This window comes from Anopheles coustani, chromosome 3, assembly GCF_943734705.1.
Source record: "Anopheles coustani chromosome 3, idAnoCousDA_361_x.2, whole genome shotgun sequence".
In the NCBI taxonomy this organism is placed as follows: domain Eukaryota; kingdom Metazoa; phylum Arthropoda; class Insecta; order Diptera; family Culicidae; genus Anopheles; species Anopheles coustani.
Genome location: NC_071288.1, coordinates 21,162,379 through 21,189,685, shown reverse-complemented (window position 1 = coordinate 21,189,685; position 27,307 = coordinate 21,162,379). Strand labels below are relative to the sequence as shown.

Sequence of the window (27,307 nt, the reverse complement as noted above, 5' to 3'; positions counted from 1 at the left end):
CAGTAGTAAACACTCGCGGGATGCATTTGTGCGTGAATCTGTCCGGAAGCTTAAAGCGGGTGGTAGGTAATGTTTTGTTTTTTTTTTTTGGCGATGCTATCAAGATGCTCCTAAATATGCAGACAGCGCAGTTTGGTGTCGGGCACGCGGGACGTGTACTCGAACGTCACATGGCGGCGCACCTCCTCGTGCGTATCGCGCCGTATGCTGCGTGGTGTAACGCTTCCGACCAGCAGCCGCTCGATGTTCTCGTTCGCTTCGGCCACGAACCGGCGTACGAGACCCTCCAGCTCGAACAAATGCTCATCGCTTGCCCCGGGCAGCTCGTCGCGCATGAAGGTGGCCAACCGGATGAGGTACTCGACGTTGTGGCCGCTCGGGCCGCGGCACTGGACGATTTGGCGCGCGGTCACCAGCACAGGCTCCTCGCCGATCCAGTACTCGTTCTTCGGCGTGGCAATGTAGACGAGCGTCGGAAAAGCTTCCCCGCTAATACCGGACTGTTCGGTCGCAATCCGGGGGTAGAATTTAATGTATTCCGTGGCGTACCCCCCGAGGGTGCATTCACGCTGCTTGAGGTAGTCGATCGCATGTCTGCCGGTTACTCTAAATGCACAGCCCCACGTAATACCCTGCGTATTCGGAGAGGGATAAAAATAGAACAGCACAGCATGAGCAACATTTGTAGGGTTCTGTCTTATTCATCGCTAGAACTGAAATTTTACGTCGTTCATATATATACAGCGCGGCTCACGTTGACTGACATGCGGTCGTTTCTAGCTCAACTCTCGTGGTGCCATACGAGTTCTCGTAACTCTTACCATAGTTCCTATTAAGGAGCTTACCATGGGAAAAGTCCCCGGGCATGCGACTGAAAAGTCGGAGTGTAACAACTCATTGATGCGTTCGTTCGGTAGCGAGAAATCGCTGCAGACAAAGAACATCTGTGCCACATTACGATAGTTATGTTGAGAATTGCTGGTTCCTTTACGGGGGCTGGTGGTTTACACAATGGGGCTTACTTAGAAGCGACTGCTACTACCACAATTACTTTTTTGGAAGAAAGTTATTTTACAGTTTAACTTTTACTCTCATTAGATACATTTCTCTAAATAAAACATTTCACATTTTAAACATACGCCACTCGTTACAATCAAGATAGCGATAACGGTAGACTGTCTGGCCGCCATTATGTACCACTTCAACGCCAGGTGAGTGGGATGAAATCACGCCCACACACTTATGGGCAAGATAACACCCCCCTTTATCCCTGCCTTATCGCAAACCCTCGTCTGAGAGGATGCCGCTGGCGCCGATATCATGCAAATAGAGTGCACTCTTATCATGTTTTGCCAACCTGTTGGTTGCCACTTACCTCTTTGTCCTCGATCAAAGTTGCCACGCGACCCGGCTGCACATCGATACACGGCACGGCGGCGGCGGAAGAGCATGTGGAAGAGAGAGAAAAAAGAAACAGAAATGCGTGTATTAGTCGTCTTAGCGGATTCAGCGTCGAGCAACGGCGTGCGTGCATAAAACGTTCGTCATCGTCTTCGGTTGATAGGGTAAACAATGAAGCCGGGCCAGATCAGCCGGAAAAGTATGCTACAAAAAGGTTCCAACGTGGTGAGGTCACCAGGTCACGTATCTATCCGATTTAAGACAATGCAATCCGTCGGTTCCAAGGATCGGAAATATTTTGTTTCGTGATTAGGGTCGGGATGTGCGCGGACGCACTTCCCGGCTACCAAAAATTTCGCATACGAGTTATCCACATGAGGGATAATCGCAGGGGTCAACCCGTCCCAGAGTGCAATGGACAGGCCTCGCCCTGGGGGAACCGCCATATTGATCACGGTAACCCCTATGCCAGGTAAGTATGCTGTTTTCCGGTCGGCCGCGCTCTCCGGACCGAACGTCTACATGTTGTTCTAGCGACGGATAAGAAGGGTATCTTACATCTGGAACACTTTTCTCTTTCTTCCTACCCGCAGCAAGACCGTTTTAAGCATGTCCTTGAGATGTCCTTGCAACCAACACTATTGCAATGCCGTACCAAACGAATAGAAAGGAAATTAAAATGAATATGGAAGGGCTTTTGAAAACAGTAGAAGTCCATACCTGGCCAACAATATAAAGTTCCGTAAACTATTAATACTACGTATTCCCAACGATAGGATTATAAATCTATCGACAAATACAGACTTGTTAAATGTTTCCGAAGAAAACTTCTTACCGAACACGTAATACATTATGATTTCAATCTATATATTGGCAAATTTACAATAAAATTTTACATGTCTTGTTTTAAACCGACATTTCTGTCTTTTCTTCGGGTGGGTAAGTGGGTATAGGGTTCCTTTTATCATAATGGAAATGCATGTTGAGTGATGGGTTTGGATCCAACGTTGTTAGCACTATTTAGAGTCAATTTTTAAATTAACGATCATCAAAATGATTACTTAACGCCACACACGCCTTAACTCCGGAACGGAACCAAGATCGAACGGGGCGTGTTTTACACAGATCGTTTGATTGGGAAGATTACACGGTGTCCGGAGATGGCAAGATCACCGCATCGTGGACACGCGTCTTACACTCTTATCAACCCATCAGCAACACTAACGATGACTGGCAAGACGGAACGACGGCTACGTAACCGGTGATGGGCAGATTACTCTTAATCACGCAGCGAAACAAATAGGAAAGTGGCAAGATCATAAGGTAGCAACAATCAGAACGTTCTCCATTCGAAAACCCTTCAGCACATGCGTCGCACGTGTCTTGGCAGTCAACAATGCGAGCTTCCCGAAGCATACGGGCTAGAACAAGCCCACCCCAAAAAAAAGCACGACACACACACGAGCCTCCGCTTAAAGTTTGTGAATGTCGCCGGATAGTGATGTGCACGGGTTAGCGATTAGGCGAGCCCTAAACGACACTTCTGGGGCGAACGAGATAGGAAGCTGAACCAACACGCTCTGCTGAAGCAATAAAAAAAATACCTTAAGCAACCCCCACTCGGAGGGTGGATAAGTGCTTTCTCGTTCTGGCGCCCCCGAAGCAACGGAACAGCCTGTCCCGGTCGATCGTTCTGTTTACAAACACACAACACCGCGGGGCCGCGCGTTTTCGCGATCAACACCCAAACACCAACCCCAATTCGATGGATTAACTCGGTTCGCAGTGCGAGACGCGTACGGGCGAATGTGGAAGAGGGGAACGGGGGGACGATTCAAGACACGGTTTGTCGCGAACAAGCATATTTTAAAGAAAGCACGCCTGCCATGCGGGGAAGACGGTCCGCGTGGTTGATGAGGGGATGAGACGAGAGAGCCGGGTCGATTCGTTGTCGTCCAAATTCATTTTCGGTTCGTTTTCTTTTTGTTTCGTTTCGGTTTTTTTATACGATAACAAAAATAACATCCCGAGTCCGCGTTGGTGTGCGCCGGTTGGACATCTTTCCGCGCAACGCCGTTGGCTGCTATCGCCAAAAAAGTAGGTTCAAGGTCCAGGCCGTGCGAGCGTGGAAAGGGGTCGCAACGAGGTTGACCAGGGGGTTTGGAAAGAAAAAGAAAACACCCATCTGCCGGCCGGCTTTTCCACCCCGGGTTGGAGAGAAAAATCGAAGAAAACCCAACCCCGTAGACTCTTACCTTTTCCTTCGTCCCACGGTGCGTCACATTGCCCTGCCAGAAGCGCCGGACGTACCCCCGGATGTAGCCGGTGATGCAGTCGGAGTAGTCGAACCCCGGATACCAGCAGAGCGATCCGTAGCCAAAGACCCAGACCGCCGGTTCGGACGCATCCGCTGGCGACGAGCGCTGCTCGACATCCATCCTTGGGTTGTTGTTCCCCTACTTTCGGTCGTTAGAATCGTCCTTCCCGCGGTGATGGCGGTGGTGTGGCAGGAGGCAGCTTTTATTTAGTAAACAGTCCGATTGATTGAGCGCAAGTTTTGTTTGTTTTCTCGGTGACACCGTTCTGCAGCTTCCGTGCGACAGATGACTAGCGGGGCACACGCCTTTCGCGTGATCGTTGGCAGTGGAAAGCGGGACACTTGGTGTCGGGTAGACAGGTAGACAAACGCGGGAGTAAAGGACGCTTTTCGTGCACAAATCGATCTTACTAGGACATTCTTCCCGAGGCCTGATGTTAATCGTCCGCCAAGTCCGATATCAAGGAGGTAATATTTGTTTTTCGTTTTGCTTTAATTAGTTGGAAGTATTTAGTAAACTATTTTTTTCAGGCTTCACTTTTACTTTTTTTTTTGCACGGTCGCACACAAACACAACATACACCGACACACCCGATCACACACGTCCCGGGCGCGTTTGCGACGAATTTTTCGGTCCAGTCCAGTCGCACTTGACACTCCTCCGCTTCCGCTCGCCTACTCCATGCTAGAGAGCTGTTCCACCGGCCGTTCCGAAGCGGAAGGGAAAAGGCTGCATCCGATGGTCAAAGTGTGGGATGGTTCGCCGCGGTCGTCTCGGTTGCTGCTTGCGTTCCAGCCTGGTCGCCGGATGTTGATGCTGCCTTCGGAGCGCTGGTCCGGCTGCTGCGGCCGCCGCTGCTGCTCGCTCTATCGCTACTACTGACGCGGATGTCCGCAGGCGGATGGATACTGGTGCTGCTGGTTTGCCCTGTCTACTAGCCGAAGGCTTCATATTCTGATTGAGCGACGGAAGAAGACGGCAGGCACAAAATAGAGGAAAACACAAAACACACCTCAACGTTAGTAGAAAGATCAGTTACATGGTACGATGACGCACACCAGCAGCAACATATTGCGAGCGCCGTGTAGGGAAGGCGCCCGGGATCCGACGGAGGATGGCAGAGACAAAGCGCACCACCTTGTCTGCCACGGAAAGGGGGTAGGATGAAGGGATGGAGGGTTGTGTGTGCGGGGACCGGATTCGAACGTGTGTGCGACGCCATCGTGGTGTGCGTTAGCGCACGGGCACAGATAATCACGCGCCCATGTGCTGGTGCGCGCGTGGACCGTGCGCAAACATCCGCGCGCACGGTGGGGCGTTTCCGTGGCGCTCCACTGTGTGTGTGTGTGTGTGTGTGTGTCTATGCTTATGATAAATCGACCAGACTAACCCGGAGAGACATTAAAGATGTGCCATTGGCAATGCCAATTACTTGCCACGTTGAACAGTTCATAGGGCATCGAGCCAAAAATGCAAAAACAATAAAACAAACCACCTGCGATCAACAACGCGATCAGGACAATGCCAAGACGGGAAGCACACGATCAATTTGTTCAACCAACGTGGCGAGCGAGACAAAGAGGGGATGCACGAGAGGATGCAAAAAATCTGTTCCACGTGTATAAATTAGAACGTTCGATACAATCCATCCGTAACGACGTCGAAACACGGTTGCTGTAGTTGCATTTGTTCCTGGGCGGAAACGGCATGTCCTGTTTGGGTCAGCATCAACAACGGACCTTTTTTCCTTTCGTGAGCATTCGCGCTAACAAACGTCAGCAAGTGTTCGCGGTAGTTCCAGTTCGGCGTCGCATCAGAGCGGATGGTTAGCAGTGCACGAGGTTCCTGAAAAGGGTTAGCTGAAAAGTAAGGTTATCTTAGGCACGGCCGCGTGGTGTCGCCGAGCTGGAGCTCAAGTCAGAGAAATCCTAGCCGACGCACATCTCGTGCTGTTTGAGTAATCAAGCGGATCACGAGTTTCGTGCGATCTGACAAACGGAAGGAAATATTCCTTTCGTTACGGCGGGTGAACAGCCGCATTTTGACTGCGCACTAGCGTGGTTGGCTAGCAGTGCTCCTGGCCGCATGGTGGCAGTCAAAAGGCGACGCCTACAGAAAATCGAAAACCACAGAAAATCAGGACATATGGCCTTTAGTTGCCAGTCCTTAACCTAAAGAGGTCTATGTCTCCAGGTTAGCTTGCGAAGGCCCAGGAAGCTGGATTCAATAGCCGTACTGGAGTAAATCCTCGCCGAATTGAAGAAGAAGAAGAAGTGTTCGCGGTCGCGAACGTCAACGCGCCGCCGCAAGGAATGAATTTTCTCTGGGATGAAGAAAATACGAAAAAAAATCCCATCTGTCAAACGGGATCTTCGGCGGAGATGCGCATTCATCCGTTCATTTGTTCAGTTTACGCGTTGGCATGGTGTAGATGTTTTGCTATGTTATTGCATTTTTCCGCGTAGTTCAATGTTTTGCTGCAGGTTGTTGTTCAACAAAACAAAACCAAAACAAAAAAAAGAGTTCGCTACGCAACCAACGGAGCAGCATAAAACTGCTCGCAAACGTCCGTGAACTTGACTCGCTAGCCTCGGGGACAATGAAGGCCATGCTGCAACGTTGTGCACGGTGCGCGATTGGAATGCAATCGGCGGGCGGGAGGAAGCTAACAAAAAGGGGTCGTCGGTAGGAGGCGCTTGGGGTGGGTTTTTCATACTTACACTGGCCCGTTGCCGAGGGCGAATGCAATTTTCCTGCACTGTAGCCGCCATGCCGCACGAGAAACGTTTGTACCACTAACACGAGAAACGACCACAACAGGCACAACCGTTCAGAGACATGATTAACTGCGTATCGAATTGAACCGTTCAGCAATGAAGAAGCGAAAGAAAATGTTCGTACAGCTTTTGGGGGGGCAGAGGTACTGCCGAACGCACGAAAATCGGACGTCTCTGTGGTTTCACAGCTTTCACGGACCTTTTTGCACTTGCCCTACAACCGAAGAGTGGCGAGTGAGTCAGCTAGCAAAAACTTTACAAATCGATACCGACCGACAATGTCAACGTGGACGGGATTTTTTTGCAAAAACTGAGGTGGAACGTTTTGCTCGCGGTAGCAGCACGGAGGAGACGGTCGAACGATCTAATCGTTCTAGTTGCCTGAAACAGTCTGTCGAAGCAACCCCTTCTGTGCGTCGATGAATGCCGCGAGTTGGCGGATGAACCTCACGTGCGCGTTTCCTCGCAATCGCGAGTTCGCTGTAATGAACCGTTACTGCGCGAGCAGACGCTCGTCTTACTATGACGTGCGAGGGAAAGCGTAGATGAACAGCTGTTTCCACATGGCAACTTTCATTCGATACAAAACTGGCTGATGTAATCGCGTAGCGTATTGCATTCGTTTTGCCGATGACGTTTTGATGCACGAATGCACCATTCAAAGCTTTATCGTCAGCAGGACTTGATGATCAAAGCTTCTGTTTGTAATTAAAGCTCGCTAGGCATACAGTGCTTTCAGTTTTACATGCATTTGTACATTATTTCGGGAAGAGTGCCTGTGAAGAGTACGAATAAGAAAAAAAGATATCATATAGAAACTTATTTCCTAACAGATCGTTGCTAATCATATTTTCCCTTTCCGCTTCTCGCTATCTTCTCGGTACTGCACCAGTGTTGGTTGCAAGGACATCTAAAGGACATGCTTAAAAACGGTCTTGCTGCGGGTAGGAAGAAAGGGAAAAGTGTTCCAGACGTAAGATACCCGTCTTATCCGTCGCTAGAGCAACATGGAGACGTTCGGTCCGGAGAGCGCGGCTGACCAGCAAACAGCATACTTACCTGGCATAGGGGTTACCGTGATCAACATGGCGGTTCCCCCAGGGCGAGGCCTGTCCATTGCACTCTGGGACGGGTTGACCCCTGCGATTATCCCTCATGTGGATAACTCGTATGCGAAATTTTTGGTAGCCGGGAAGTGCGTCCGCGCACATCCCGACACAAGAGACACAAAACAAATAATTTCGTTTTCCTCTAAAACCTCTTTCTTACCTGTATGTACTTCCCATAATTTTGGGAAGTTTGCAGTATTGGAAATAGAAAAGCAAACGGATTCCAGACGGTTGCAAGAACGATAGCTTTAAAATGGTGCTGATATGCAAAAATAAAAACAAAACAAGCATATGAATTTAAGGATATTTTGAAAGAGCATGTTCTGGGTATTATTCTGTAAAAGTATAGTACATCACCTTGCAAGTCGGTTAAAGGTCCAATGTGTTGACAGTGGAGATTGGACTATTTAAATGGCGAACATAACATATTTAAAGGTCCACCCATCCCACCAGCCATGTCATGCCTGTTGCATACTGCCAGGCGCTTGAATGCAGCCTCTGTTGATGACACAAACATTGGTGATAACCCGCATGCTAACCTCATCGAGCATCGAGTCGAAAACATACACTGTATAAGATCGGTTATCAATGCTTTACGATGTGTGTGCGGTTTTCCCGTTTCTTTAATTGCAAAAGGCTGAAGCTGAGATGATAAACTTCGGAAGCGTAGAACGTTCAGTCAAGTTGTAGCCTTCGTTCCGTTCAGCACCAGAGATGGATCCCGTCAAATTCGTGCTGTGGTTTTTAACAGCCACCACGCTTCGTAAGTTGCAAATAATGGTGCTAGTTATCCGTGTAATGATTGGTATTTAAATGTATGCGAATATGGTTGTTTGCTTTGTAGAATGGACAATTACGAGCGCACAGGACATCACACTCAACTGCGCGGATCCCGAAGATCGATGTGTTCCCGTGAAAAACTGCGCGAAGTTTAAAAAACCTGAGGGAGAAAAGGTCAGCAAATATAGAAAATTATTGCGCAAACATATCTGTACGCCGGAAGTACCCGCGCAAACAATGCATGTATGTTGCCCGAAGCAAAAGATCAAATGTGAATGGAAAAAAACGCCAGGCGTGTGCGCTTTGAAACCCAACTGCCCACTCCTGCAGTCTATGGAAGAGGAAAATATTCCGCAAGATAGCCTGTGCTACATTCGCAATGGAATGGTAAGGACCTTCTCATGTACAAATTGTTCCCGGGAGCTTTCCTCTAATTGTGCTGTTATTTTCGATTCTAGAACTATTACTGTTGTACCGATCTGTGGTGTAGAATCCAGGAAGGGATGTGCGATCAGGACTTTACTTCAATCTTGGCAAGCCCTCCGTCAGCTTTCGCAAATTGTACGACTAAAGGCAAGGATGGGTCGTTGGTGCCGAAACAGTTATGCGATTATAACTATTCGTCAGCAGATATTAGCAATCAGGTGTGCTGCGAAAAACAAGAACCGACTCGATTGATAGCACATCATAAGGCGGAAAAGCTGGCAAGCATGTCCTGTGGTGTCGTCAGTGTCGATGTATCTAAAATATACAATGGAAATTACACAGTGGATGGGGAGTTCCCCTGGATGGCGAGACTGGTTTATCGTGGCTCCTATATCTGCGGTGGAACACTGATTCATCCATCATACGTACTCACTGCTCGTCACTGCCTTAAAACTGATCTTATCAGGGTGCGTCTAGGATTGCGTGATTTAAAAAAAACCGGTCAATCTACCGAAATGCAAGAGATTTCCATCGCCCGGCGCATACCTAATAACATGCACGACGCCGCACTCCTACGCCTGACCCAACCAGCCGAGGTGGACGGTGACATGGTGCGCCCTATATGTTTGCCGCTGTATGCCTATCTCCGAATGCGAGTTCCTAACACGGTCACTATTGCTGGATGGGGTGCGACAGAGAGAATGCGTGGCTCTAACGAGCTGCTGAAGGGAGAAACACCCGTGGTTTCACCAGAAAATTGTCCAAAAATGCATGAAATTTGTATCGGTGGAGAAACAGCGCAGAGCAATCAGTGTCCCGGAGATTCCGGAGGTCCGTATCAGGCCTTGGACGTTTTCAATGAAGACATGCGGTACGTCCAGTTCGGTATCATCTCTAATGGTCAAGTTTCTTGTAGATCAGCACAAAAATTGAACAATGGGTTGCTAGTTGGTTACGTTATTGACTGGATTTTAGATAGTATGATATTGTAACACGGTAATTTTAAACTGTTGAGTGCACCAGCAAGCTTAACATACAAAGTATGTTCATTCTTACAACCTTTATTTTGCAACCCGTGGTCGGGACCCGGGAGTTGTAATAAATAATAGTAATCTATTACATCATATTTCAATAAATACAGTTAAAAGTGAGTTACCTTTTCGCTTCATATAAACTTCATGATGACTAGTCCTAAAATCGGGCCCGAAAACAGCTTCCCAAACCACTCGTCCATTCATTGCTACACTTCATTATCTTGAGTTTTTTTTTTATCAACTAATCCTAACAACTTTGCACTGCTCTTTCCCATTCGTTGATTAACTTGGAACGGTCTCTGACTTCCTGTACCATGTTGTACAATCGTGAGCTTATCAATTATTCAGAGTAGGTTTGTTATTATTGTTGCGAGAAATGTTTTCTTACAATTGATTTTTAATAGCCTTATGAATAGCACACTTGCACTTAACCCTCGACCCATTTTAATTGGTATGAGAAATTCTTTCCATTATCAACCCATACCAGATTTCCTTGGATTTTTGTTTTGGAAAAAACACGTTAAAACTTCATTATCAAATGAGTGGCAATCGTGTGCCAAAATAATGCCACACAACTTGGAGACGGTTGTGCGTCTGGCTTATCAATTCATTATTTTTGCTATCCCCTTCTTCTTCCCTATTCTTGAGTGCCATGAAACGATGCACAATGTTGAGGAGACTACATTTTTCTCAATCGTAAGATGGGGGGAAAGCCGAAAACTTTGGGAAACAGCAATGATGGATGTGAGGGACTTTATCAACTCGTTCTTATAAGTAGAATTCATGCATGCATATCGAGATAGTTCACTCACTAGTTTACATTTATGATACGTTGTCTTATTATCGGGATTTCCAATTTTCTTAATTGATTAACTTCAGAGGAATTCTAGCGAATAAAATACGGCATATACCATCGGCACTGGAATCATTCAAATCCGCTCTGTTTTGTTGGCGTCGAAAGTAAATCCCCCCTTTGAGGTTAATTGATCGCTCTTCGCTAGCTTATGGACTCCACACTTGGACGGTTAGTCAGTGGGAAGTTATATGTTTTATTTTGTATTTTCCAATTATGAGCTCGTGGGAATGTCCGTTTCACAAACACATCCAACATTTGCATGTTTTTCAAACGATTGCATTTTAAAAACGCGCCTGCAAGTAGATAAGATCTTATCTACGTGTCTGCACGAGATTTTCCCCCAAAAGTAACACGTTTTGGGTAGAGAAGGAAAACTCGACTCTCTCTATTTCCCGGAAGGCGGAGTTAACACTGTCGTTTGTTGTTTTGTTTGGTGTTTCTCTTTCCTTTAGTCCTTGTTATCGCTAAGTGTCCTTTCAGAGTGTAGACGAACTCTCAGCCACCCAGGTTCATTGTAATTCGATCCCAACCAACAAGAGCGATGATCAATAGCGCTGCATACACGAAGGATCTGTGTTTTTTTTTCCAAGACGTTGTCTGGAAATCTGCTCTGTGATCCATCTCTACTTCTGTTTTAGCTAAGAAGCAAAGATGAACGAAGGACATTCCTGATGTCCTTGTAGTGGATGGAAAATGGATAACAATTTCCATCCGAACGCTACAGTAGCTGGCTCATTCTCGCACCCTCGGGGGAAAACAGCCGGCGTTTCGTAGAAGCGATGATGCGCGAGGAAAATGCGCGACACTTTTCTTTGGCCTCTCCAAGGATTCCCTATCGTTGTCCCGTTCTTGCGCGATCTTGCGCATTCGCAGCCCCTTAGTAGCAACTTTAACGCCATTATTCGTGCATTCCGTCACTCGCACGATTTCCCGGACATATAGCGATCAGTACGATCGTGCTTTTCACCGGCGAAGGTATCACCCCGTGTAAGCGACGCACGCACCGCAGTGAATGTCTTGTGTTCCCTGTCCAGTGTCCGCGGTGGTTTCGCTCCACACAAATCGAGTGACTCGGCAAAGTCAATGTGTGATTTTTTGAAATCTTGGTGATCTTGGTGGTGCTGGGCTTCGGTGTGAACATACCGTCAGTGTAGTAAATTCGATCGTGATGACCAAATTCAACCGAAACGGTAGCCGCAAACCGGCGGTCAAAACTGAGCTCGGTGGCTACAAGCAGGGTTACGAGGTTGACCATCGTCCTTTCGGTGGGCTGATGCCAACGGGACCCGCTGGATCGTCCATGCCACTGGCGAACGGAAAGGTGGCCGGCGGCACGGGCAACTGTGGGATCGATCGTGCAAATAGTGTCGCCACCCATGGAGTGCATAAAGGTGCACAATCGATGAATGGTAGTGTCCCGATGGGGAATGGAAGTAATCCGGGAATGGGTCACAATGGTGTTGGTGGGGGAAATGGTAGTGGTGGTAGTGGTGGTGGCTATTTACATGATCTCAGTGCTGAGCAGAAGCTGAAGCTGAACATCCAACAACTTCACATCCGACAGCGCCAGCTGCAGCTGACCGATTACGACGACAACAGCCTCAGCTCGGAGGAGCATGTCCTTGCACCGGTTTCCGGGTGCATGGCGAGCCCGAACCGGCCATGCCTGACCTGGGCCTGCAAGGCATGCAAGAAAAAGAGCGTTGCCGTCGATCGCCGGAAAGCAGCCACGCTGCGAGAGAGGCGTCGCTTGCGGAAGGTTAGTGTCGTGTTACTCCAGTTGGATTTTGCATACGACACCGATATGCAGCCGGATGCTTTTTTTAAATGTTTTGTATCTTGCTGCTTTATTTTGAAAACGAACGTACGCCTAACAATTGGTTAACAAATTGAAATACAAAACAACGCGGTCACTGATACTCTGATCTACTACGATCTGATCTGATACGACGGCTGGGAAGCAAAAGAACGCATCCCGTGATTCGCTTCTCGATGTCACTCTTGAATGACCCAGTCTCTGAAAGGTCCTAATAAAGTTTAGTTGTTTTGGTGCATAAGCTTTTCGTTTTTACTAATAATATTAAGATGAAATAGAAAAATAGTATGTCTTTCAAATCATATGGTTTGGTCATAAAAGCAATTTATTCTTTTAATAATAATTTTTTTCCTTAAAAAATACACAATTAATCAGCCACATATCGAGATACCAACGTATTGAAATACGTTTTTAGTTCATTTTAAAATTATTTAGGCAAGCGACAACAAGTTGTATCCAATGAAACAACGAAAAGATCATCTAATGTAAGAAATTATTATAAAGTTATAATCCAATTCGGGTTTATGTTAACCAGGTTGTTGGTTAAGAGGTTATTATTTGATTGATAAAGTTTATGTGCTCTTTTGAAAAATCTATTACCCCTGGGGGATTTGGTACTGACCATTCGAAAACAAACAACAAATAATCAACCAGTCAGTCAACATATTCCCTGCTTTGTGAATTGCAAAGAATAAATCTATATCAAATCTATTATTTAACAGTATTTTTAACAAATGTAAACATTGCTTTGGGTGATGGTTCTAAAGCACTCCTACGATTTGTAATTGTTTATCAAAATTGTTAACATGCCAAAGTTGCTTTAATTGTTTCTCATTGGCCACTAAACGACAGGTAAATGAAGCCTTCGAAGTTCTGAAACGGCGCACCAGTACAAATCCCAACCAGCGACTACCAAAAGTGGAAATCCTCCGGAACGCCATCGAGTACATCGACAGCCTGCAGGCACTTCTCGAGGTAAGCCCGGGTGTCACATCCGTCCGTTATCGCGAGGGCTCCATTAAATACGCATAGTGCGAACAAACAATCCCTTTTACTCCTTACTACCTTCCCCAGGAAACACCTCCAGTCCACCAGGGCACGGACATCACATCCAACGGCAGCGGTTCGACTCATTCAACACCTCAGGACTATATGGTAAGTGTATGGCGCAAAGGACCGTGTGCTCACACGCTCACAGGCACCGGTGGTTCCCGGTGACTAATTAACGCCCATAAAGCTGCTTGTCGGATATCGGTTCACACCCGATGGGCGACAGCAGCAGCAGTAGCAGCAGCTCGTTCCCATCAGCTGACGCCTTGTTCGGATCGGGCCACACTTGTTGCACTTTTTCCCACCGATCGGTGACACTCTGACCCCCGACCCCCGTCCCCTGCCCTTCATTGTTGGTGAAATTTATCGTGATTTAATTGTTTGTTGATAAACATACCGATTGCCATATGGGCCTCGGGCGGCAATGTTTCTTCTGCAACGGGTGGCAAAAATAAACTCCAATCATCCATTCCGTTGGAAGGTTCCGGTGGATTGGATTATACGTTCGGAACGATGGAATTTGCCACATTTGCAGGCGTTGGCGGTGGGTAAAGAACGTTAAATGAATTCACCATTTGCTGGGGGAGGATTTTCGTTTTTCTTTGGCACTTGTCTTTCCCTGTACACCCCCCACCTTACCCCCCCTCGCAAGTGAACTGGCGAAGAGATTTATGGCACTCCCGAATAGACTACCGATTTCATTAATCGTTCCGGTGTGTGGCCAACGATGGGCACGTTGGTTGTTCACTTTGTATTGCGTGCACTCTCTTTCCACCGCAACCAGAGACCTCCGAAGCCCCAGTATACCGCGTTCAGTGACTTTCATCCCGCCAGCGCAACAGGAAATCGCGTCTTGTGTCATGTTCTCGAACGCGCCAACGCTGGAAGATTAATGTTTCACCTTTCGAGGGGCAAATGCGGGAGACCTCCTATCCGGTAGGAGAGCGTGAAATTCTTCCCAGCCTTCTTCTGCGATTTTGCAGAATAACCGTACGTGCAACGCCATGGGCGACATATTTGTTGCCCTCCGCCGTACCGCTGTTTTGCTCGTCCGATTTCGGCGTGCACTGTCACGCGGTTCATGACACTGTCAGTTTACGTGGGGATGATCTTGCGTTGAAAACATAATTAGTTCCATTTTCATCAGCCAAATTGAGCGAACGAACCGAGTCCAAGGTGTACCTTGAACGAGGTGGCGCGGGTGTGAAAAGTGACGCATCGTGCTCCTTTCCAGAAAGTTTGTAGGAAATCGTTCCTTGGATAGTGTGAATCTATCAACATGCTAGAGATTGCTATCACAGTAACGATCTCTAGTGATGATATGAAACTGTCCAACGATCGACCTTTCCAGCACTATTCGGGGGTGAACAAACGGGGGTTAACTTCGGGTGAAAAATGCTCGATCATTTATCTCCCCCTCCGCAGTCATAATATGTCAAACTGTCACGACAAATGTCACCGCCGGTAGCAGTACAATTAGACCCGGAGGAGAAGATATTATTATCGCATACGCATACGGTCCTTGGCACCGGAAAATGGTACGTGCGAACGTGACGGTCGGTAGCCCACGGCGATCGCTTCTGTATCGTTTCGAGCGTACCCTACCGGGTTGCCGGGTGATGCGTTGCTACTACACACTGCTACACTGTGTCACTGTCACTGCCGGTCGCTGGTCGGTTGTCTGCCCACTCCACCACTCCAGCTGTCCCAGCGGCAGCACGGCCGGCCTACGGCCCCATACCCGGAGAACCTATGCGCCCCGGATCGATTCAGACAGCGCGCAATCCGAGCCCTCCAAGGCGTCCGTGTCTCTATCTGAAATGTTAGGACTTGTGAGCAAACAAACCGCACACGACGACGATCGGGGTGTCATGATCGCGTCGACAGCAGCGCGTCGGTGGCGGCCTGTGTAATCGTACCCGCGGGTGGACACTCTCGCTCTCTTTCCGTTCCGACGCTTCTGAACGCGGTCTTCCGAGATGAGGTCTCGATGGGCAGAGGCACAGGGCGTTACAGTCGAGCAACTGCAGCCAGAACGGCGACAGATCACGGTCGGAGTGTCGTTTCACGGCTGGACGACTTTATTATTCTTGCTCGACGGTGGTGCCGTTTGCAAGAAAAATTGTAGCTCTGGTTTATGAAGCTAATCCTTCAATCCTTCGCTCGTGCCAGGCACGTGAGAAGGAAACGATCGATCACAATTAAGAGGCACACCATTCGAACGCCCCGGGAGTACATCACTAACAGGACTGTCTACCATGACCAGTGTCAAAAATTTTGAAGCGATATTTATTTACACACATTGCATCGCGAGTGTCACCCTCCAATGTCTCTGCCTCTACGACGGGCGCAAGGAAATCGTCATTCGAACGATCAACCCGTAATACGACGTGCGGCTGGGGTCTGGGGGAACATGAAACGGTTCAGATTTAATTTTGGAACATCCTCCATCACCGAAGCGCTTCGGGTGAAGTGACACTGTGGCGCAACTTTTCAACTGGTACATCGTTTTTAATGAGATTTAATTGCATGTTTCGATAAATTTGCCCGCAACAACCACAGCCAGCGGGAAAACCCCGTTCCAGCCGGCCCTGCCGATGCTCGTGCTCGTAGGAGCAGGAAAACACGCAACCGGGGTGACGTTTTGGCAGACTCCTCAAGATTTTGTTGCGCACTCCGCCGATGACGGAACGAAATGTGCGCCCTTTGCCGATGCACAACACACACAAACACGCACGCCCCGGGAAGACGCGGATCGTCGCATCTGGTTCGGTGCGTATTCTCCCGACCCCCGGGGGGATAAGACTGCGGCGTGCATCGCTATCTTGTGCGCCACCGATCTTGCTGCTCGTTTAATCTTCAACCGTCTGACGGTCGTAAAGTTACGGGGAAATGATGAAAAATTCCCCAACATGCATTAAAAAAAAAAAAATGAGCCCAAAGCAAAACGTTCTTAATCCCGCTTCCTTTACGGCATTTGCTTCCCGCCGAAAGGGAATCGGTTCCTATATTTTCTACCAGCCGCTGACGTACCGTGCGGCACGATGTTGTGGTTTGAAATACGGACCTGCACGTAGTTTAACATGGTCTGTCGTTTGTCGTTGGATTTCGTGGAACACGTTAAGGAAATCCGCCCGCACGGGCTGCGCAGGACCGTGTTTTATGTCCATCTTTCCATTTCGTGGCGGTTTTTTTTTGCGCACTGAAAACTTGCTTGTCAACCTACAAGCAGGGTGGCTGTAAATTTAAGCTTTATATGGTTGCATGGAAGTCGGAAAATGTTAATATAAAAAGCAGTATTGGTGGATTGTCAAGGAAAACAGCGTTCCAAATGTTTTCCTGCTGATCCAGGGATATTTAAAACCAAATTGGTTCCTGAGGTATTGTAGATCCACTTCACCAGAATTCACCGGAAATGCTTGAGGATGGGTTTCTCCCCGCCAAATCATGCCACATCTATGTCACTGTGTTTCAAAATGACTGCTTCTAATAGAGCTACACATTTTACAGACATAATTGAAAACAAATACCCGAGAACACTTCGTATCGGTCGGCACAAGATGTCACACTTGATTAGGTTTTGACAGCATGTGGCGGGTTTTTCGTGCGCCCAACCCATGACCCCTGGGCTGACCACAACACTTCTGCCGTTGTCCTGACTACCAAACCAAGCTAGAACATCCGGTGCCTGGCTACGATGGCGCAAAAAGGGATCGTAATTCTTCGGGGCCGGTTCGGCCTGTCAACGGTGGAATGTCGTTCGGCGCATTCCTGATTTCCTGAAACGACCCAGACGGCGGGGCATTGCGTTGCGTCCGGTTTCCGTTCCGTTCGATGACTGCCCGGCCGGATGGATCCGATGTTGACATTCCACTCAAGGTCAGCGGGGCAGCCGGGCCTCGGAAAAGGCTTGTAGCGTGCCGACGGTGAAAAGTGACCTAGCGTTTGTTACAACTGTCACCACCGAGCGTCATGAAAGCGAACGCGCGAACATGTATGCTGCATTTGCGTGTGTGTCCAAAAATAAGCAAAAGAAATCATGTCGTTTTGAATCTGGCTTCTGGTTTCTGCACAACGGACTTGACTAGAGATTCTTTATTTTTTTTCGCTTCTATTTTGTATGTGTTTGCTACGTCTCGCTGCTGGCGTCCATTTTGTCCCATTTATCCATTCGCGGCGGGAACGGCGGAAAGGCCACCAAACAGTTTCACAAGGATTTTCGTAAAGTTGGGATGAATCGGGTGGGATTCCTCGAGCGTGACCGGCGTAATCGGAGTGTCATCTTTCGTTTTAGAACAATTCTATCATGCCAGATACTCCACCCGACAGTCCGCTGGTGGGCAGTTTGGTATTTTAAATCGCTTGTTTGGCTTTCGTATGATGACGCTCATTAATTTAGTCCGGCAGGTCGTTTTAACCTCCAACATAAATCGAGTCAGAGACGGGCGACGCCGTTGGTTGGTCCGGTAATACGCTGCTAATGGGACTGCCTTAGAGAATACTAATGGTGCGGCTTAAGACTGACGGTATTCCGTCGCAGTATTACCGATATTCGATGCTTGGAGCGCTTCAATTGGATAGAGAAAATAAGATACAATGTTTATTGTCTTTTGCGAGAACGAATCCCTCACCATGCCAGAGTAGATTGAATATAAGCAGGGTTTAAGGATGAGGAGACTCATATTGACCAATAAGTCCTAAACAATCGTTTGACTCAAATAATTACTCTGAAGAATGTCACAACTTTTTCTTTTCTTCAATCAATTTCTTCCAATTTTTTACTTTTAAAAACGTGTCTATGTGTGAACTTTTTCTCCATCCTCCATTTTCGCCATGCCCATTTAATAAAATTAATTCGGTCTACCCGAAGCTTTGCAAAAATGAGTTGGATATGATTTCAGACTAGAAGCTGTGAATTAAAATTCTTTCTTTTAATTTTTATTTTTTTATAATTCATTAAAACTTTATGTTAACTTCAGATGAACGAACCGGTTCGCCCCGGACTTAGGCCTAAGTGAAATCACCTTTAGGTGGTAATGAAATGATTTTATAGTGCCATCGATATCCTTGGTCCTATTGTAGGTTTCAAAGATGTTCAATATGAGGTAGTTTAAACTAAGTTCTGTACTTCGAAATCAGCAACATCCTACAAGTGTCGGAAATTCAACCTCTTAAAAATTGCCAGAGGTGTGCGTTTGAATCCCGAGTCCGGCACTCCCCGGTATTATGAACAGCTGACCATTGATCTATAATATACCGTCGATCGGTTACAGATACTCTGTTCGGAATAATATGTAAGTTAAATTCTTATGTAGTGTTATATTGACAGAATACGTAGCAATGTTGTCCTGCTTAATCTTTATAGTAGCAACTGTACTAATATAGATATTATAGCCGAGCGAATGCCATACAAATCTCTTGTCGTACCATTCAGCTGCAAATATATTGTTTTCAGCCGCCTTTAATAAAACCGTGATGCAATTTTAGAAGACATCCATTTCGCTTGATACGGAATTGAATTCCTGTGCACTGCACTTGCCTCATCCCTACCGTCACGTTTCCGATTGAACTATGCTGGTGTGATTCCTAGACACGATAATAATTCCTCATTTGCGCATAGCATCGCTTACTGCATTTCCTCCGAGAACCGCTCGTGATTTCAAACTGCGTTCACAGAAGCTAGACCGTTGGAAAGATGCGATCGGTGCACTACATTCTTCTCAGCTGGGATTAATTAAAACTCCGTCCGCTCCGGCCCATGGGCGCACTAATGAGTACGTGCTAATTGCGCGGCACACATCGCCTACCGATTTGCTTACGGTTGTCGGCCTGTCCCTCCTGTTCCGTTCAGGCCCACATGGTGACTTATCCGGGTGGCGTGGCACATTGGTGGTGGAAAATTCTTCCATCTACCCCTCCTGCACTAAGGCACTTAGGCCGCCCAAGGATTCTTTCATCGCAAGGAGGCTAAGTGTTAAAGTTCATTAACGTCAAGCAGAGGTCGCAGCAGAGCGGATCAAACAATTCCCGGCCGCTCGTGCCCGTAGCGCCGGGAGACTTCGTGGTCCGTGGAGGATCGCAAGGACAGCCCCTCTGCTGTACTGAATGAACCGGTTGTCTTGGCACAGAGTAATGCGTGCGATAGCGGCATAATCCGCACGAACGTGGTCGGCCTACCCGTAGGTTCTTCCCTTTTGATTAATTAGTAAATTAGCCCCGCACTAAGTGCAATTAATTAGCTCCCTTGCCATCGGATGCGATATCAAACGCAGGGGGCTTTTGCCCGCCGAAAAATATCCCCGCGAGTGAGTTAGCTCATGCGAAAAGTCCCGACATCGGGCGGCATCGGGGTCCTCTTATCTGACAGCTCGCCGGCGTTGACGTGACGGCGCGTCAGAGGGTACCATCCGACCACGCACCGCGTCGTGCAACTGGAACAAGACCTTCACGCACCACCATCGCAGACCGCAAGTTTGGTGTTTGATCCTGAGGTCCACAGTGTTGAGCCTCGCGGTTTCCTTTACGCCACTGGTCATCCGAAACCACCCGCAAGAAGTTTGCGCAACGAACCAGTGGCCAAACCCTCGGTCCGCCCAGGGATGGCATTTAAATTAAGATGTTTTCCATTACATTTTTGCGTGTCACTTTTACTCTCGATGAATCTATCGTGGCACGTGCTCCAAGGAGTACTAGTCCGTTTTGGGCTGGAATGCTTTGGCACAACTATTCGCTCCCCTGGACGCTACCCCGTGTTGGCATGTTAATAGCGTGCAGTGGTATGTTGGACATTTTCATTAAACAAAACGGGGTAATTGCAGAGGAATACATCGGTTTGCGTTAATTGAATGCTAGTGCTGGTATGTATATTTTCGTTACTGATTCCTTTTTTTAATACTTTGAGGGTCTATAAATGGGGAGGAAATCATTATTTCAGGCATAAAGACGAAGACGGACACTAAAAAAACTTTCTTCCTTTTATCAAACACGAGCTTTCCTTCTTTTATACATGTTCTAATCAACTTTGTCAGCTACTTAATCTACAACACATGTTGCTGCAACCGGCATGCAGATTACTCTCCACCGTTTTTTCTCAAGATCCAAGGTATTTTGGTGCGAAAGTATATTTTTATCTGCATCACTTACGTCCATGAATTTTTGATCCTCAGGTAGCGGAAACATAAAAGTGTCATAAAATAACGCTGACAAGCCGGCAGCCCGGCTCTAAGTCACCCTCCGCTGCGCCACAGCTACGGCCTCCGAAATGGAGCTGGCGTGAGCGTTTCGGCGCAGAATACGTGCAGCCCCCGCGCGGCTTGGTAAGGGAAGTCGAAGAGCATGATTAACAAATTATGATCTAATTAAGAGGGATTAATCATCCATCTAGGAAATGCGTTCCTTTGATCTCTCGCCTCTCCTGACAGATCTGTTGGCACCATCTCGAATGGTGGATACCTAGTGGGAGCTGAGTTTGATGAGTGGAAGTAGAAAGAGTGGTATCACAAGCGAAAAAAGACGTACTTCTGCGGTTACCGATGTGGCGCAAGGTTCTGTGTAAGAAAATTTGGATAGATTTTAAAAACTCCGTTATGATGACAGGCTTTTAGCAGGCAGTTCACTAGAAGCTGGCATGAGTCATTGTTGTTAATCCACCCAAGGAACGAGCGTTGGCAAGTTTATGGGCAACAATCGCACTAAAGCCATTCCACTTTCCTAATATCCACCCCGGCCAATCCCAAATCCTCCTACCCACACACACACACATAAACGTATGTGTACGCACGAACGTACGCATGCACGCACGGCATATGCCAAGGGGACACGTTTTTGTACGCGATCGTGTCCATCTGCGGCCGTGTCTTCTCTACTTTACGACCGATCTGTCACAGCTTCGGCAAAACAGAACGGCAAATAATTTTCAGTGTAATAAATTTTCACCCATCGTACGCACACAGATTCACCCAAGCTGCATCAAATCCTCGAGCCAAATCCTCGGGCTAGGACCATCGGTTTATTGCTGTATTTTTTATTATTTTTTTTTCGGCCTCCATTCGTTCTAGCTGGAATGTGTCGTTATAAGAAGGCCACGTGATCGCAACACAAACACACTTTAGAACTGCGTTTGGGGTTTTCGAATTTGTTTTCATTTTTTCTTCCACCATCGGTCGGTACTTTGGTGAAACTGAAACAAAACGAAAGAGTTTCCTTTCTTAAATAATGCGCCCACCTCAGAACCATCACGGACGGCTGATCTTGTGTTTAATAATGTATTTAGTCGGCTCTCCCCCAAGGGAGTTCAACACACACAGTCCCATCTCGCAGATAACATTTGTCAATAGCGTCACGCAAACCCCGGCTCGATACGCGGCCAGCTCAATGGAGTAAATAAAGTATTAAAAAGTTAAGACTGCTTATTTTTAAAACGTCTCGAGCAACAAACTAATCACGCCCGGCGGCAAGCCCACCGACGGCCGAGTGTGCATCGGGCGCCCCCAGAGCCGGCCGTCTAGGCGAAGGAAGACTCGCAACCCCGGGGGCTGCACCGGGGCCAGCCATCATTTCTCGATAAATTATTTTTTAATATTTCCTCCCCTGGATTAAAACACCCGAACCCAGGACGGGTGTCTTTCTTGTGTCCCCGTTGCAATGTGCGGCACGTTGTCATTAGCGTCCCAAGGGTTGGCTGCGCCGTGTGGCCCACGCCGGGAAATCTATGGACGGGAGGCAATGTTTTGAATCTGTCACGGCGAGTGAAAGTTTATGAATTCCGCTACCGTTTGTCGTCGCGTCGCCGGCGCGGCTATCCTCCGGGGGCCACTTTGAGAATGGAACGCGAATGGGTGGTAGGCAAAGGGGAAGAAGGAGAAGGAGCGACGAAAAAAAAATGGGTATGAAAAATGACACCGCCTTCGAAGCGATCATCGTAAGTCTTCGGGCTCAAAGTGACATTTGATCGTTCAGTCGACGGTACCAGCATCCTTCCTTCCTTCCTTTCTTCCTTTCTTCTCTAGCGATGGCGTTGAGCATTCTTCTGGCGGCGTGAAGTGCCGGTGAAGTTGTGATTCTCATTCACCCCAAGGGTTTCCTGCGGGAAGTGCCCACTTACGCCCGGTAGGTACGCCCGAGACGCCACCAGTTAACTGCTTCACCGATGGTTCGATCGATAGTTGTCACCTCGGGATGGCCCTATCCTTCTCGAATGGCTGGAAAATCGGTGCCCTTGGGCGAGGGAAATAAAGCACAACAACAACAGTGAAAATGTATCGAAAAAATACATAGGCCCGGAAGGTAGAGCCATTCCCTCCGGATGCGGCTGGGGGGGAGGGAAGCTGGGTGCGCACGCGGGCACCATTGAACACGCCCCGATACAAATAGCTGCCTGTCTAACGGATACATGATTTTGTAATATGTGACTTTAAATGCCATCCTAAATCTTACGCTAAGTGGTCCGTATTATAGTCGACACTTTCGGGAGTTTCCGTCCTTCGGGCGGCCGGGCAGCCGGTATATTTTCTCCCGCTTCCACTCCCTTCCACCAGCCAGCCCGTTGCGCGCGTCACCCAATGGGTGTTTGTGTTTCGAACCTACGCGGGAAAACCCGCACGTCCCGCTCCGTAAATTAGTTGTGACGCCATCGAACCGTATCGGTTTCGGGTGCATAAAGTGCGGATGAAGTAGAGGGGCAGAAAGGAAGGGAAAGGAGACGCACTGCCTGAGACACTATCGCGACGAAAATCGGGGCCGATCTCGGATCGGTAGTGGAAAACTGTGTCATTCTCAAGTACCATCGAACATTGCGTTTGTCTAACCTTGTTTAGAGATTGCTTTAAATGACACTCATGTTCGCACTTGAAAAAAAACGCACACACACACACACACACACACACATACAAATATATTTTCATTCATTTGAGGAGAAGCATCAAACACTTAAACGTACTGTAAGGTCCTTGCAGCCTCACACAAGCTCTCAGGAGAGTCAACCACGGTTTCCATTGAAATCCTGCTTCGAAGGCAGCAAAGCCTGGAAATGTTCTGTCACATTATGGTACGATCAAGTACCACACCGGGACAGGACACGATCGTGTCTCCCTTGGGCCAGTAATGCCAGCGGATGTACTGAAACATTCGTGACAGCACGTTCAATAAATAAACCTTTTTTAGATGTTTTTGAGCATTGTTATGCTGCCTTCGTTCCATGGCAGCAACTCGACAAAACTAATAGAAATAAAAACTATGACTTAGTGCTTGGTAGACTTTGAATGAACATGAAATAAATATGCTATAGCATTAACGACTTAATGTACGTTAAGCAAATACCAGCTTAACTCCAAGGTTAACAAAAGTTGAGTAAATACACTTATGTACAAATGAATGTTAAAATATAAGACCATCAGGTCCGAGCGGTCAGAACCGATGGTGCCACATTTTATCAAAACTCGAAAAAGAATTTGATAAGAAAGAAGTGATAGAAAGGAATCTTTGAAAGAAGTGATGACTAGCTAACGAACGATACGTACCGCAACACAAACGAAAGTTTTATCAAATCGTATTGAAATACATAAATGCTGTTATTGAAATAGATAAAAAACGCTCCCAAATCTTTATATAGCTTCGGCCCCGAAAAAAACCCTTATCACGCACGACCGATAAACTGCAAATGCACTGCTCGTTCCCGAACCACCAGAAAACATTAAAAAACATATTTTTAAATAAACAACATGTTATGTGCTCCAATTTGAGCGATAAATTCACGCCGTCTACAGCAAGACGGCCTCTGGTCGGTGGAGGAAGCCAACAAAACGTGTCGACAAATGTTTGATCCACCTTGTTTGATCTCCATACCTCGAGCGCACCTCGGCCCCGGATCCGTCTCGGGCCAAGTAACGAAATGCACATAAATCGTGTGTATTTTATGCTGACAATTTTCGCACACGTCTCCGTCCGTCGACGGGAACTTGCGCGGACAGTCCCCCTCTTCGTTCCCGGCTCCTGCGAAACCGGTGCAAATAGATCGAAAATAAAGGACCACTGCAAAATTATTGCATCGTAAATGCCAGATCGTAACGCACGTGGAATGCGGTTGATGAAAGTGGTTATAAAAGGTGAGGCTATTAAACCGTGCTGCAAGTTGAGTGATTCCTTGAACTGATACCCGGGCTAGAAGTTTGGGAAAGGATTACAAACGAACGAAGTGCAGAGGACTTTGAACGTGAAGCAACGTGTCGACTGAAAGCGTTAAGGATATCTGGATTGAAGTGATCATGTTGTTCAGCGTCCGCGCAGTCGACATCTCGAAGTCAGAATGAGTTAAGGCGCGATGACGATTGTAATCATCATTGTTGACTCGTCAAGACTGGGAAAGAAACGGCCTCGTGGATGGCCAAAAATAGAACGGACACCCTCCGGATGGTAGTTTGTAAATTGTCATGCGTATCGTCACGCCACCCCTACCCGGCCCCGGTCATCCGGAACCCCACCCCTCCCCTACCAGAGCGTCTTTTGATGTTCGCTGTAGAGTTAAGTGGCAATACACACCAACGCCAACCGTCCCAACGCCAGCGGCCAACCGTAGATCGCTTGTGTAACGCATACCGCATTTCGTGGCGCACAACCACCATTTCATCGGTGTCCACGGCGGTAGCCCCGAAAACGCCAAAGTCAACTACCACCCATGAGACGCAGCGGATCCCCGATCGCGACGACTTCATTTTATTTTATTGCCGAATGTCATCTTTTTTAATTGACGTTATAGAATCGCGTCGTAAACGCTGCCTAAGCGCGTACCGGCGCGAACCGAAGGGAAGGGTAACACGGTCCACGGTCGACGGTGTCCCCGATACCTAGCGGCCTGGCCTGGCCGTTCGCACCGCCCCGGCCCGGATGGCGCGGATTTGTTTTTGGAGTGTGCCACTGCCGCCGCTAGTGTTTGTGTGCGGCACCGGTTTCGGGCAGAATAACTTACACTAAATTAGGCATCACAAATGTCAGTTTGTTCGCTCCGCTTGGCCGTTGTTTGGAGCGCTACCGAATGACGCTACCCGGTCCCGGGTACGACGGGAAGGAATCTATTTTCGGGTTCACAACACGGATTCAACACGGAACGCTACGGTACGAGCTGTGGGGTCCTAGGGTTCCCGAATCGCGATCTGCGGGAATAGGGGATAACACGCGACACGCCGTTGATGAGGAGGAAGAATTCGTGAATCGAATTTTATATATAAAAAATAAAACAAAAGAGGAAACCCGCAAAACTCGCCAGCAAAAAGGGAGGGCGAGGTTTCCTGCAAAACGCGACACGTGGCCCCAAGCGTCTGGGCGTACAAATTACCGTCATGTCTACAAGCTCATTTACCGGCATTTGCGGGCGATTTCCTCGTACCGTCCGTTTTGGAGCCACCGGCCTCTGCTTTTGCACCGTTTGGTTGGGCCAAGTGAAAATGATCATTTATGCTTTTCGCCTAATTTTGCTCCTTTCCATTTCACAGAACTGCTGCCAGACGGGATACCTGCGGGAGCGATTAGGACAGCTAGGAAAGGACAACGACCGGTACTCACCCCTGACAGGTAGGAAATGTTCTGTACCGGTGTGCCACACCAAGTAACGCAGCATGCAACATTTGCAAGCCCCAAACCAAGCCGACTCGGCATGAGATTGCAATTCTTTGCCTGCTCAAAAACCCATCATCCTTCCCATCCTTCCCGAACGTTACCAACATACAGTCCCCCCCCTCCTCCTCCAAGGTTGGAAGGTTCCCCAAACTGTGTGCAGCGGAAAACGCGGCACGGTCATGCATTATTGCCAGCTTGTCTGGCGAAAGGAAATGGCACCGCCGTTGGACCCCGCGGTTGGGCGGTTTTCTGGTTGGTAAATTAGAAAATTATGAATTCATCCGTGCGTTGATTTATCATCTCTTGACCGAGATAGGGGCGGAAGAGGTAAAACGATTCTATATTTACGCAAGGTTGTGGTTACCCTTTCAACCCTTGGCTTTTAACGCCTACTGCTAACAACGTCGCTTGAGTATCGAGAGAAATTCGTCACTAATCGAACGTTAACGTTTCTTTTCCTGATTTGCGCTCAAGGATACAGTCAAACGGCGCCATCCGGGACGGTTAGTGGTTCGAGTTTGGACTGTTTAAATCTGATCGTACAAAGCATAACCAACGCACAACAGCAACATCAGCCGCCACAACATCAGCAACAACAACAACAACAAACGCAGCAGGTCCATGCGGCACAACCATGCGGTCAATCGATGGCAACACTCAGCCCGACCGGGCATCAGAACAACGGCATCGGCAACAACACCGGTAACGGTCCCCCCGGTACTGGCACCTCCACCGGTAGCCATGGACCGCCACAAATGCAACTGCACCAGCATCAGCTACTGTACAGCACCTTCTCTTCCCCATCCTCGTCGTCGTCGTCCTCATCTTCGTCTTCCTCGTCATCTTCGGTGTCCTCATCCTCCTCATCGCCGATGTCACCACCGCTGGTGGCGGTAGGGTCCCACCATCAGCTGAGCATTGGCAACACCCGACCCGTTATTCCACCGACGTCATCCATTTCGTTACCGTAAACGATGCACCGCTCTGCATTTTGATGCATACTTTAAAAAAAAACACCCCTAATTAAATGTACATACTCTGCTCGGTGCAAATGTTGACAAAGGAAAACAAGTCGCGTACGGTTGCCGATTTACGGATGACCTGGTGAATGCAATAACGACTGTGTGAGAG

General features: G+C 48.0%; 2 protein-coding genes and 2 non-coding genes across 4 annotated transcripts; 2 read left to right on the top strand and 2 right to left on the bottom strand.

Moving 5' to 3' along the window:
• Positions 1 to 2: 2 nt before the first annotated feature.
• On the bottom strand, positions 3 to 6,733 carry LOC131271390 (glutathione-specific gamma-glutamylcyclotransferase 1). The gene is made up of 4 exons (XM_058272804.1): positions 6,440 to 6,733; positions 3,657 to 4,673; positions 1,376 to 1,411; positions 3 to 632 (listed from the first exon to the last, which is right to left on the bottom strand). The coding sequence occupies exons 2-4, from the start codon at positions 3,837 to 3,839 to the stop codon at positions 111 to 113; spliced, it is 741 nt and encodes a 246-aa protein (XP_058128787.1). The 5' UTR covers positions 3,840 to 4,673; positions 6,440 to 6,733; the 3' UTR covers positions 3 to 110.
• Positions 1,717 to 1,881, bottom strand: LOC131261588 (U1 spliceosomal RNA). The gene has a single exon (XR_009178204.1). It is a non-coding gene; the product is annotated as a U1 spliceosomal RNA (small nuclear RNA).
• An 814-nt stretch (positions 6,734 to 7,547) lies between the features above and the next one.
• On the top strand, positions 7,548 to 7,712 carry LOC131261589 (U1 spliceosomal RNA). The gene has a single exon (XR_009178205.1). It is a non-coding gene; the product is annotated as a U1 spliceosomal RNA (small nuclear RNA).
• Positions 7,713 to 11,869: 4,157 nt separating this feature from the next.
• On the top strand, positions 11,870 to 27,247 carry LOC131259151 (myogenic-determination protein). Its single transcript, XM_058260579.1, has 5 exons — positions 11,870 to 12,460; positions 13,370 to 13,492; positions 13,592 to 13,672; positions 26,053 to 26,131; positions 26,651 to 27,247. Exons 1-5 carry the CDS (start codon positions 11,870 to 11,872, stop codon positions 27,145 to 27,147), a joined length of 1,371 nt encoding a protein of 456 aa, XP_058116562.1. The 3' UTR covers positions 27,148 to 27,247.
• Positions 27,248 to 27,307: the final 60 nt, after the last annotated feature.

Coding starts and splice junctions, on each gene's coding strand:
- LOC131271390 (XM_058272804.1), bottom strand. CDS start 3,839: ATGGATGTCGAGCAGCGCTCGTCGCCAGCGGATGCGTCCGAACCGGCG. Junction 1,412..3,656: donor ACCGTGGGACGAAGGAAAAG/GTAAGAGTCTAC, acceptor ATCGATGTGCAG/CCGGGTCGCGTGGCAACTTT. Junction 633..1,375: donor CTTTGATCGAGGACAAAGAG/GTAAGTGGCAAC, acceptor CCGAATACGCAG/GGTATTACGTGGGGCTGTGC.
- LOC131259151 (XM_058260579.1), top strand. CDS start 11,870: ATGACCAAATTCAACCGAAACGGTAGCCGCAAACCGGCGGTCAAAACT. Junction 13,493..13,591: donor GCCTGCAGGCACTTCTCGAG/GTAAGCCCGGGT, acceptor TACCTTCCCCAG/GAAACACCTCCAGTCCACCA. Junction 26,132..26,650: donor CCGGTACTCACCCCTGACAG/GTAGGAAATGTT, acceptor TTTGCGCTCAAG/GATACAGTCAAACGGCGCCA.